The following is a 12,949-nucleotide window of genomic DNA, read 5'->3' on the forward strand; positions in this document are numbered from 1 at the left end:
AACAAAAAAGACTCCAGGTTTCCTGTGTGGTTGCTCCATGTTCCCTACTATTTTTCTGATGATGGTTCATGTTTTGCTGTTGTCTCTACAGATGGAGCACCCCTAACGCTAGATGCAATATGGGACAGGGTCCATGACAGCTATAAACCTCGGCTTCTACATGGACCATGGGAAACTATCACTCAGCAGGTACTGACAGGTTTTCTATCTGTGTGGTGCATTGTGAGGGGGTAAATAGGCTCTCTACCAAGGGTTAATAAGTGACTGTCAACATTTTCTCAGTTGCTCTCTACCATCAAACTGAAGAGTGGTGCTGCTCTGGAGCAATTGTCAGACTTGTAAATGTCACACAGGAAATATCTGCAAAAGGTCAAATATTATAGGCTCGTGGCATAGGGAGGTATATGAATGCCTTATCTTACCAATTTATCACGTTCTTGCACACCTTTTTGCACATAAACTGTATACACCATTGACCTCTGAAATGTAGTAATGTTCTAACTTAAAATGTTATCAACAAACAACATTGCACAGCGTGTTCAGCGGCTACTACTTATTTTCTATATATCCAATGCATGTTTTTAATACTCTAATGCATTATATATGTGTGTAAATATATATATATATATATATATATATATATATATATATATATACAGGGTGTGCCATTTATACGGATACAACTAAATAAAATTGGAATGGTTGGTGATATGAACTTCCTGTTTGTGGCACATTAGTATATGGGAGGGGGGAAACTTTTCAGGATGGGTGGTGACCATGGCGACCATTTTAAAGTCAGCCATGTGACACATCAAACTTATTTAGAATTTCACAAGAAAAACAATGGTGTGCTTGATTTTAACGTAACTTTATTCTTTCATGAGTTATTTACAAGTTTATGACCACTTATAAAATGTGTTCAAAGTGCAGCCCATTGTGTTGGATTGTCAATGCAACCCTCTTCTCCCACTCTTGACACACTGAAAGAAACACGGGGAAGAAATGCTAGCACAGGCTTCCAGTATCCGTTTTTTCAGATGCTGCACATGACTCTCTTCCCATTGAAAAAAAAATAAAGTTGGATCCAAAATGGCCGACTTCAAAATGGCCATCATGGTCACCACCCATCTTGAAAAGTTCCCCCCCATATACTAATGTGCCACAAACAGGAAGTTCATATCACCAACCATTCATTCCCATTTTATTTATGTGTATCCATATAAATGGCCCACCCTGTGTGTCTGTGTGTGTATATATATATATATATATATATATATATATATATATATATATATATATGTATTTTAGAGAGGTTGTCTGACCCCGAAATCCAACGTTTTAAGCTAATCTGTGCTGTATCCACCATATCCACAGTGGTGACAAGGGTGCCCAGATTTTTGCATCTGCCATTTTCCTTTTTGTAATTTTTAAAATGTAAAAAATTACAATGTATATTTGCCTAAAATATGAAGAAAATGTGTCATATTTAACTTTAGGCCTTTTAGAGATAATTTCATCTTCAACTTGCTTAACCATTCACAATAACAGTCATTTTGACCAGGGGTGCCCAAACTTTTAAATGCCATCTTATTTAGGCTTGCACAAGATTTATCTTCCTATAGATCATTCATCCACCAAGTCACCATGATTTGAGACTGAGCTGAAGGCCGTTAAATGATGAGAAAAGAAACATAAACATTGCTTTTTTTGGAAGTGCATTGAACAGCAAGGTGGATTGCTGCTGAGGGGAAAAAGAAAAAAAAATCTCTTAAAATCTTCAGCTTAGTGAGTGTGAGCGAGCTGAGTGTGACCTGAGTGTAAAGGTACCTTCACACATAGCGATATTGTTAACGATATCGTTGCTATTTGTGACGTAGCAACGATATCGTTAATGAAATCGTTATGTGTGACAGCGACCAACGATCAGGCCCCTGCTGGGAGATCGTTGGTCGCTGAATAAAGTCCAGAACTTTATTTCGTCGCTGGACTCCTGCTGACATCGCTGGATCGGCGTGTGTGACACCGATCCAGCGATGTCTTCACTGGTAACCAGGGTAAACATCGGGTAACTAAGCGCAGGGCCGCGCTTAGTAACCCGATGTTTACCCTGGTTACCATGCTAAAAGTAAAAAAAAACAAACACTAGATACTTACCTACAGCCGTCCGTCCTCCAGCGCTGTGCTCTGCACTCCTCCTGTACTGGCTGTGAGCCGGAAAGCAGAGCGGTGACGTCACCGCTCTGCTTTCCGGCTCACAGCCAGTACAGGAGGAGTGCAGAGAAGCAGAGCGCAGCGCTGGAGGACAGACGGCTGTAGGTAAGTATCTAGTGTTTGGTTTTTTTTACTTTTAGCATGGTAACCAGGGTAAACATCGGGTTACTAAGCGCGGCCCTGCGCTTAGTTACCCGATGTTTACCCTGGTTACCGGCATCGTTGGTCGCTGGAGAGCGGTCTGTGTGACAGCTCTCCAGCGACCAAACAGCGACGCTGCAGCGATCCGGATCGTTGTCGGTATCGCTGCAGCGTCGCTTAATGTGAAGGGGCCTTAAGTGTGAACGGCGGTAAGTGTGACTTGTGATTCAGTGACTTTGGATTCAGGGAGTTTCCAAGGGAGGAATTACTGAATTGCTATCTGTATTTTATTGATACTCTGCATTTATTTTTTATTTAACTGTTCTGTCTGGTGCAATCCCCATTAGGAAATGTGCTCCACTACTGATAATGCCATCCAGTGCACATCTTGCCACATGTATGCAGTCCTTGAGCAGCCGATCGAGGGTGCATACTGCTGTGCGGGATGTGAGCACGTTGTGCATTTGAAAGCCCAGATACTGGATCTAAATGTGCAGCTGGCAACACTGAGATCCATAGACAATATGGAAAGGAGTCTTATGCTCACGGAGCAGACGCTCAATTGGATAGATGGGGGGGATGGTAGGATAGAGCTGCAGGACAGTGAAGCAGCAAGCTGGGTGACAGTTAGAAGGCCGGGTAGAGGGAAGAGTGCCAGGGAGGCTAGTCCTGATCTGGAACACCCCAATAAGTTTGCTAAGTTGGCAGATGAGGGGGTGCCAGTACAGGGGTAACACTGCTGCAGCCAGGCATGTCCTCTGAAAGCCGGAGGAGTGACTGCTCCAGTAAGGAGGGTAATAGGAGAGAAGGGCAGGCCAGACAGGTGCTGGTAGTGGTTGGCTCAATTATTAGGGGAACAGATAGGCCAATCTGTCACAAAGACAGGGATTTTCGAACGGTGTGCTGCCTACCTGGCGCTCGAGTCCAACACATCGCTGATCGGGTTGACAGATTACTGGGAGGGGCTGGTGAGGACCCAGCGGTCATGGTGCACATTGGCACAAATGACAAAGTTAGAGGTAGGTGGAAGGTCCTTAAAAATGATTTCAGGGAATTGGGCTGCAAGCTGAAAGCAAGGACCTCCAACATGGTATTTTCCAAAATACTGACTATACCACGTGCCACGCCAGAGAGGCAACGGGAGATTAGGGAGGTTAATAAGTGGCTCAAGAATTGGTGTAGGAAGGAAGGGTTTGGATTCCTGCAGAACTGGGCCGACTTCTCAGTTGGCTACAGGTTCTGCGCTAGAGACGGGCTGCACCTCAATGGGGAAGGTGCAGCTGTGCTGGGGGAGAAAATGGCTAGAAGGTTGGAGGAGTGTTTAACCCCTTCATGACCCAGCCTATTTTGACCTTAATGACCTGGCCGTTTTTTGCAATTCTAACCAGTGTCCCTTTATGAGGTAATAACTCAGGAACGCTTCAACGGATCCTAGCAGTTCTGAGACTGTTTTTTCGTGACATATTGGGCTTCATGTTAGTGGTAAATTTAGGTCAATAAATTCTGCGTTTATTTGTGATAAAAACGGAAATTTGGTGAAAATTTTGAAAATTTCGCAATTTTCACATTTTGAATTTTTATTCTGTTAAACCAGAAAGTTATGTGACACAAAATAGTTAATAAATAACATTTCCCACATGTATACTTTACATCAGCACAATTTTGGGAAAAAAAATTTTTTTTTGCTAGGAAGTTATAAGGGTTAAAATTTGACCAGCGATTTCTCATTTTTACAACGAAATTTACAAAACCATTTTTTTAGGGACCACCTCACATTTGAAGTCAGTTTGAGGGGTCTATATGGCTGAAAATACCCAAAAGTGACACCATTCTAAAAACTGCACCCCTCAAGGTGCACAAAACCACATTCAAGAAGTGTATTAACCCTTCAGGTGCTTCACAGCAGCAGAAGCAACATGGAAGGAAAAAATGAACATTTAACTTTTTAGTCACAAAAATGATTTTTTAGCAACAATTTTTTTTATTTTCCCAATGGTAAAAGGAGAAACTGAACCACGAAAGTTGTTGTCCAATTTGTCCTGAGTATGCTGATACATCATATGTGGGGGTAAACCACTGTTTGGGCGCACGGCAGGGCTTGGAAGGGAAGGAGCGCCATTTGACTTTTTGAATGAAAAATTGGCTCCACTCTTTAGCGGACACCATGTTGCGTTTGGAGAGCCCCCGTGTGCCTAAAAATTGGAGCTCCCCCACAAGTGACCCCATTTTGGAAACTAGACGCCCCAAGGAACTTATCTAGATGCACAGTGAGCACTTTAAACCCTCAGGTGCTTCACAAATCGATCCGTAAAAATTAAAAAGTACTTTTTTTTTCACAAACAAATTCTTTAAGCCTCAGTTTTTTCATTTTCACATGGGCAACATGATAAAATGGTTCTAAAATTTGTTGGGCAATTTCTCCTGAGTACACCGATACCTCACATGTGGGGGTAAACCACTGTTTGAGCACATGGTAAGGCTCGGAAGGGAAGGAGCGCCATTTGACTTTTTGAATGAAAAATTATCTCCATCGTTAGCGGACACCATGTCGCGTTTGGAGAGCCCCTGTGTGCCTAAACATTGGAGCTCCCCCACAAGTGACCCCATTTTGGAAACTGGACCCCCCCAAGGAACTTATCTAGATGCCTAGTGAGCACTTTAAACCCTCAGGTGCTTCACAAATTGATCCGTAAAAATGAAAAAGTACTTTTTTTTCACAAAAAATTTATTTTCGCCTCAATTTTTTCATTTTCGCATGGGTAATAGGATAAAATGGATCCTAAAATTTGTTGGGCAATTTCTCCCGAGTACGCCGATACCTCATATGTGGGGGTAAACCACAGTTTGGGCACACGGCAGGGCTCGGAAGGGAAGGCGCGCCATTTGACTTTTTGAATGGAAAATTAGCTCCAATTGTTAGCGTACACCATGTCGCGTTTGGAGAGCCCCTGTGTGCCTAAACATTGGAGCTCCCCCACAAGTGACCCCATTTTGGAAACTAGACCCCCCAAGGAACTTATCTAGATGCATATTGAGCACTTTAAACCCCCAGGTGCTTCACAGAAGTTTATAACGCAAAGCCATGAAAATAAAAAATAATTTTTCTTTCCACAAAAATGATTTTTTAGCCTGGAATTTCCTATTTTGCCAAGGGTAATAAGAGAAATTGTACCCCAAATGTTGTTGTCCAGTTTGTCCTGAGTACGCTGATACCCCATATGTGGGGGTAAACCACTGTTTGGGCGCACGGCAGGGCTCGGAAGGGAAGGCACGCCATTTGGCTTTTTAAATGGAAAATTAGCTCCAATCATTAGCGGACACCATGTCGCGTTTGGAGAGCCCCTGTGTGCCTAAACATTGCAGATCCCCCACAAATGACCCCATTTTGGAAACTAGACCCCCAAAGGAACTAATCTAGATGTGTGGTGAGCACTTTGAACCCCAAAGTGCTTCACAGAAGTTTATAACGCAGAGCCATGAAAATAAAAAAAAATTTTCTTTTCTCAAAAATTATTTTTTAGCCCACAACTTTTTATTTTCCCAAGGGTAACAGGAGAAATTTGACCCCAAAAGTTGTTGTCCAGTTTCTCCTGAGTACGCTGATACCCCATGTGTGGGGGTAAACCACTGTTTGGGCACACGTCGGGGTTTGGAAGGGAAGTCGTGATGTTTTGAAATGCAGACTTTGATGGAATGCTCTGCGGGCGTCACGTTGCGTTTGCAGAGCCCCTGATGTGCCTAAACAGTAGAAACTCCCCACAACTGACCCCATTTTGGAAACTAGACCCCCAAAGGAACTTATCTAGATGTGTGGTGAGCACTTTGAACCCCCAAGTGCTTCACAGATGTTTATAACGCAGAGCAGTGAAAATAATAAATACATTTTCTTTCCTCAAAAATAATTTTTTAGCCCAGAATTTTATAATTTTCCCAAGGGTAACAGGAGAAATTTGACCCCAATAGTTGTTGTCCAGTTTCTCCTGAGTACGGTGATACCCCATATGTGGGGGTAAACCACTGTTTGGGCACATGCGGGGCTCGGAAGTGAAGTAGTGACGTTTTGAAATGCAGACTTTGATGGAATGCTCTGTGGGCGTTACGTTGCGTTTGCAGAGCCCCTGATGTGGCTAAACAGTAGAAACTCCCCACAAGTGACCCCATTTTGGAAACTAGACCCCCCCAAGGAACTTATCTAGATATGTAGTGAGCACTTTGAACCCCCAAGTGCTTCACAGACGTTTACAACGCAGAGCCGTGAAAATAAAAAAATCATTTTTCTTTCCTCAAAAATGATGTTTTAGCAAGTAATTTTTTATTTTCACAAGGGTAACAGGAGAAATTGGACTCCTGTAATTGTTGTGCAGTTTGTCCTGAGTATGCTGGTACCCCATATGTGGGGGTAAACCACTGTTTGGGCGCACGTCGGGGCTCGGAAGTGAGGGAGCACCATTTGACTTTTTGAATACAAGATTGGCTGGAATCAATGGTAGCGCCATGTTGCGTTTGGAGACCCCTGATGTGCCTAAACAGTGGAAACCCCTCAATTCTACCTCCAACACTAACCCCAACACACCCCTAACTCTAATCCCAACTGTAGCCATAACCCCAACACTCCCCTAACCACAACCCTAACCCCAACCCTAATTCCAACCCTAACCCTAAGGCTATGTGCCCACGTTGCGGATTCGTGTGAGATTTTTCAACACCATTTTTGAAAAATCTGCAGGTAAAAGGCACTGCGTTTTACCTGTGGATTTACCGCGGATTTCCAGTGTTTTTGGTGCGGATTTCACCTGCGGATTCCTGTTGAGGAACAGGTGTAAAACGCTGCGGAATCTGCACAAAGAATTGACATGCTGCGGAAAATACAACGCAGCGTTTCCACGCGGTATTTTCCGCACCATGGGCACAGTGGATTTTGTTTTCCATAAGTTTACTTGGTACTGTAAACCTGATGGAACACTGCTGCGAATCCGCAGCGGCCAATCCGCTGCGGATCCGCAGCCAAATCCGCACCGTGTGCACATAGCCTAATTCTAAAGGTATGTGCACACACTGTGGAAAACGCTGCAGATCCGCAGCAGTTTCCCATGAGTTTACAGTTCAATGTAAACCTATGGGAAACAAAAATCGCTGTACATATGCTGCGGAAAAACTGCACGGAAACGCAGGGGTTTACATTCCGCACCATGTCACTTCTTTCTGCGGATTCCGCAGCGGTTTTGCAACTGCTCCAATAGTAAACTGCAGTTGTAAAACCGCAGCGAAATGCGCAGAAAAACCGCGGTAAATCCGCGATAAATCCACAGTGGTTTAGCACTGCGGATTTATCAAATCCGCTGCGGAAAAATCCGCAGAGGACCAGAATACGTGTGCACATACCCTAACCCTAACCCTAGTTCTTACCCCAACCTTAGTGGAAGAAAAAAAAAATTTCTTCACTTTATTATTGTCCCTACCTATGGGGGTGACAAAGGGGGGGGTCATTTAGTATTTTTTTTATTTTGATCACTGAGATAGGTCACAGTGATCAAAATGCACTTGAAACGAATCTGCCGAACGGCAGATAGGGCGGGCGCACTGCGCATGCGCCCGCCATTTTAGAAGATGGCGGCGCCAAGGAAAGAAGACGGACGGACCACGGGAGTCTCGGTAAGTATGATGGCGTGGGGGGGAGCACGGGGGGGTGGATCGGAGCATGGGGGGTGGATCGGAGCACGGGGGGTGGATCGGAGCATGAGGGGGTGGATCGGAGCACGGGGGGAGGGTGGATTGGAGCACCGGGGGGTGGATCAGAGTGCAGGGGGTGTGGATCGGAGTGCAGGGGGGGTGGTTGGAGCACGGGGGTGGGATTGGAGCACGGGGGTGAGCGGACAAGAGCACGGGGGGGAGCGGACAGGAGGACGGAGGGGAGCGGAGCTGTGTACTGGACTGATCGGAAGACTGGGGGGGATCGGTGGCGGTGGGGGGTGCAGACCAGTGTTTCCAGCCATGGCCGATGATATTGCAGCATCGGCCATGGCTGGATTGTAATATTTCACTAGTTTTAATAGGTGAAATATTACAAATCGCTCTGATTGGCAGTTTCACTTTCAACAGCCAATCAGAGCGATTGTAGCCACGGGGGGTGAAGCCACCCCCACTGGGCTGTACTACCACTCCCCCTGTCCCTGCAGATTGGGTGAAATGGGAGTTGACCCTTTCACCCGATCTGCAGGGACGCGATCATTCTGTGACACAGCATATGCGTCACAGGTCGGATTGGCACCGACTTTCATGACGCACACGCTGTGTCACAGGTCGGGAAGGGGTTCTTCTATTGGTTATAGTATTTATACTAATGCCAGAAGCCTCACCAACAAAATGGACGAATTAGAATTAATGTTGTTGGAGCATAATTATGACATGGTGGGGATATCTGAAACATGGCTGGATGAGAGCCATGACTGGGCTGTTCTGTTAACTTGCAGGGCTATAGTCTGTTCAGAAATGACCGAACGGATAAGCGAGGGGGTGGGGTGTGTCTATATGTAAAATCATCCTTAAAGGGACACTGTCACCTGAATTTGGAGGAAACAATCTTCAGCCATGGAGGCGGGGTTTTTGATTCACCCTTTCCTTACCCGCTGGCTGCATGCTGGCTGCAATATTGGATTGAAGTTCATTCTCTGTCCTCCATAGTACACGCCTGTGCAAGATAAGATTGCCTTGTGCAGGCATGTACTATGGAGGACAGAGAATGAACTTCAATCCAATATTGCAGCCAGCATGCAGCCAGCGGGTAAGGAAAGGGTGAATCAAAAACCCCAAAACCCCGCCTCCATGGCTGAAGATTGTTCCCTCCAAATTCAGGTGACAGTGTCCCTTTAAAACCCATCCTGCGTGATAATATAGGTGAATCTAATGAAAATGTTGAGTCCCTGTGGGTGGAGATAAGGGGAGGGGGAAAAACAATAACTTACTGATAGGGGTTTGTTATAAGTCTCCAAAAATAATGGAAGCAATGGAGAATATCCTCGTACAGCAAATAGATGAAGCAGCGACTCAAGTAGAAGTCATTATTATGGGAGACTTCAACTACCCTGAAATAGATTGGGGAACGGAAAGGTAATCGGTTTTTGACAACTATGAGAGACAATTACCTTTCACAATTGGTTCAGGACCCAACAAGAAGGGGGGCACTGCTAGACCTAATATTAACCAACAGGCCAGACCGCATATCAAATATAAGGGTTGGGGGTCACTTGGGTAATAGTGATCACAAAATAATAAGTTTTCATGTATCCTTTAATAAGATATGTAGTAGAGGGGTTACAAGGACACTAAACTTCAGGAGGGCAAATTTCTAGCGGATGAGAGATGATCTTGGTGAAATTAACTGGGATATCCTGAGACATAAAAATACACAAAGAAAATGGGAGTCGTTTATTAGCATCCTGGATAGGACCTGTGCACAGTATATACCGTATGGGAATAAACATGCTAGTAATAGGAGGAAACCAATATGGCTAAATAGAGCTATAAGGAGCGCAATAAGTGACAAAAAGAAAGCATTTAGAGAATTAAAGGAAGTAGGTAGTGATGAGGCCTTAAATAAATACAGAAAATTAAATAAATTCTGTAAAAAGCAAATCAAGGCAGCAAAAATTGAGACAGAGAGACTCATTGCCAGAGAGAGTAAAAATAATCCCAAAATATTCTTTAAATACGTAATTAGCAAGAAACTAAAAAATGATAGTGTTGGCCCCCTTAAAAATAGTCTGGGTGAAATGGTGGATGAGGATGAGGAAAAAGCCAATATGCTAAATGACTTTTTTCATCAGTATTTACACAAGAAAATTCCATGGCAAACAATATGATCAGTGATAACAAAAATTCCCCATTAAATGTCACCTGCTTAACTCAGCAGGACCTACAACGGCGTCTAAAAATCACTAAAATTTACAATTTTCCGGGCTCGGATGGGATACACCCCCGAATACTGCAGGAATTGAGTACAGTCATTGATAGACTGATCAACATGTCCATCTTGAACTGTCCTCCCATCTATCTTCCTGCTCCTTCTTCGACCGCTTTCAATCAGGCTTCCGGTCACACCACTCCACTGAAACTGCCCTAACTAAGGTCACCAATGACCTATTAACCGCCAAGAGCAAGCGACACTACTCTGTCCTCCTCCTCCTGGACCTGTCCTCTGCCTTTCACACAGTGTACCATTCCCTGCTGCTGCAGACCCTCTCATCCCTTGGAATCACAGAATTGGCCCTATCCTGGATCTCATCATACCTAACTGACCGTACATTCAGCGTCTCCCACTCACACACCACCTCCTCACCTCGCCCCCTATCTGTCGGAGTCCCGCAAGGTTCAGTTCTAGGACCCCTGCTCTTCTCCATCTACACCTTTGGCCTGGGACAGCTCATAGAATCTCACGGCTTTCAGTATCATCTCTATGCTGACGACACACAGATCTACATCTCTGGACCAGATATCACCTCCCTACTAACCAGAATCCCTCAATGTCTGTCTGCTATTTCATCCTTCTTCTCCACTAGATTTCTAAAACTTAACATGGACAAAACAGAATTCATCATCTTTCCCCCATCTCACGCGACCTCCCCAACGAACCTATCCATTACAGTAAACGGCTGCCCACTCTCCCCAGTCCCACAAGCCCGCTGTCTTGGGGTAATCCTTGACACTGATCTCTCCTTTAAACCACATATCCAAACCCTTTCCACTTCCTGCCGCCTCCAACTCAAAAATATTTCACGGATCCGCACATTCCTAAACCAAGAATCTGCAAAGACCCTAGTCCATGCCCTCATCATCTCCCGCCTTGACTACTGTAACCTCCTGCTCTGTGGCCTCCCCTCTAACACTCTTGCACCCCTCCAATCTATTCTAAACTCTGCTGCCCGACTAATCCACCTGTCCCCCCGCTATTCCCCGGCCTCTCCCCTCTGTCAATCCCTGCACTGGCTCCCCATCACCCAGAGACTCCAGTACAAAAACCTAACCATGACATACAAAGCCATCCACAACCTGTCTCCTCCATACATCTGCGACCTCGTCTCCCGGTACTTTCCTGCACGCAACCTCCGATCCTCACAAGATCTCCTTCTCTACTCCCCTATTATCTCCTCTTCCCACAATCGCATACAAGATTTCTCTCGTGCATCCCCCCTACTCTGGAATGCTCTACCACAACATATCAGACTCTCGCCTTCCATCGAAACCTTCAAAAAGAACCTGAAGACCCACCTCTTCCGACAAGCCTACAACCTGCAGTAACCACCGATTGACCAAACCGCTGCACAGCCAGCTCTACCCTCACCTACTGTATCCTCACCCATCCCTTGTAGATTGTGAGCCCTCGCGGGCAGGGTCCTCTCTCCTCCTGTACCAGTTGTGACTTGTATTGTTAAAGATTATTGTACTTGTTTTATTATGCATACCCCTCCTCACATGTAAAGCGCCATGGAATAAATGGCGCTATAATAATAAATAATAATAATAATAAATAATAATAATAATAGACCATTATTTTTAATCTTCAAAGACTCCATAATAACAGGGTCTGTACCATAGGACTGGTGTATAGCAAATGTGGTGCTAATATTCAAAAAGGGGACAAAAACTGAACTCTGATATTATAGGCCAGTAAGCTTAACCTCTACTGTGGGTAACATCCTGGAGGGCATTATAAGGGATGCTATACTGGAGTATCTGAAGAGGAATAACCTCATGACCCAGTATCAGCACGGGTTTACTAGGAAGCGTTCCTGTCAGACAAATCTGATCAATTTCTATGAAGAGGTAAGTTTCGGCGTGGACCAAGGGAACTCAGTGGACATAGTGTATATGGACTTTTCAAAAGCTTTTGATACGTTGCCACACAAAAGGTTGATACATAAAATGAAAATAATGGGGATAGGGAAAAATATGTGTAAGTGGGTTAAGAGCTGGCTCAGGGATAGGAAGCAAAGGGTGGTTATTAATGGAGCACACTCGGACTGGGTCGCGGTTAGCAGTGGGGAACCACAGGGGTCTGTATTGGGCCCTCTTCTTTTTAACATATTTATTAATGACCTTGTAGGTGGCATACAGAGCAGAATTTCAATATTTGCAGATGACACTAAACTATGCAGGGTAATCAATGCAGAGGAGGAAAATTTTTATATTACAAGATGATTTATGTAAACTAGAAGCTTGGGCTGATAAATGGCAAATGAACTTTAATGGGGATAAATGTAAGGTCATGCACTTGGGTAGAAGTAATAAGATGTACAACTGTGTGCTTAATTCTAAAACTCTGGACAAAACCGTCAATGAAAAAGACCTGGGTGTATGGGTGGATGACAAACTCATATTCAGTGGCCAGTGTCAGGCAGCTGCTACAAAGGCAAATAAAATAATGGGATGCATTAAAAGAGGCATAGATGCTCATGAGGAGAACATAATTTTACCTCTATACAAGTCACTAGTTCGACCACACTTAGAATACTGTGCACAGTTCTGGTCTCCGGTGTTTAAGAAAGACATAGCTGAACTGGAGCGGGTGCAGAGAAAAGCGACCAAGGTTATTTGAGGACTG

General features: G+C 44.5%; 1 protein-coding gene across 5 annotated transcripts in view; it reads left to right on the forward strand.

Annotated features, from left to right (window-relative positions):
• The window catches only part of ATG10 (autophagy related 10), a 437,018-nt gene that overhangs the window by 300,766 nt on the left and 123,303 nt on the right, over window positions 1-12,949 (forward strand). For all 5 annotated transcript variants that reach the window (XM_069751167.1, XM_069751160.1, XM_069751151.1 and 2 more), the window contains exon 5: window positions 92-189. In XM_069751167.1, the coding sequence (XP_069607268.1) occupies window positions 92-189 (98 nt within the window). The remainder of the gene's footprint in view (window positions 1-91; window positions 190-12,949) is intronic.

The sequence above is a fragment of the Ranitomeya imitator genome, chromosome 1, assembly GCF_032444005.1.
Source record: "Ranitomeya imitator isolate aRanImi1 chromosome 1, aRanImi1.pri, whole genome shotgun sequence".
Classification (NCBI taxonomy): Eukaryota; Metazoa; Chordata; class Amphibia; order Anura; family Dendrobatidae; genus Ranitomeya; species Ranitomeya imitator.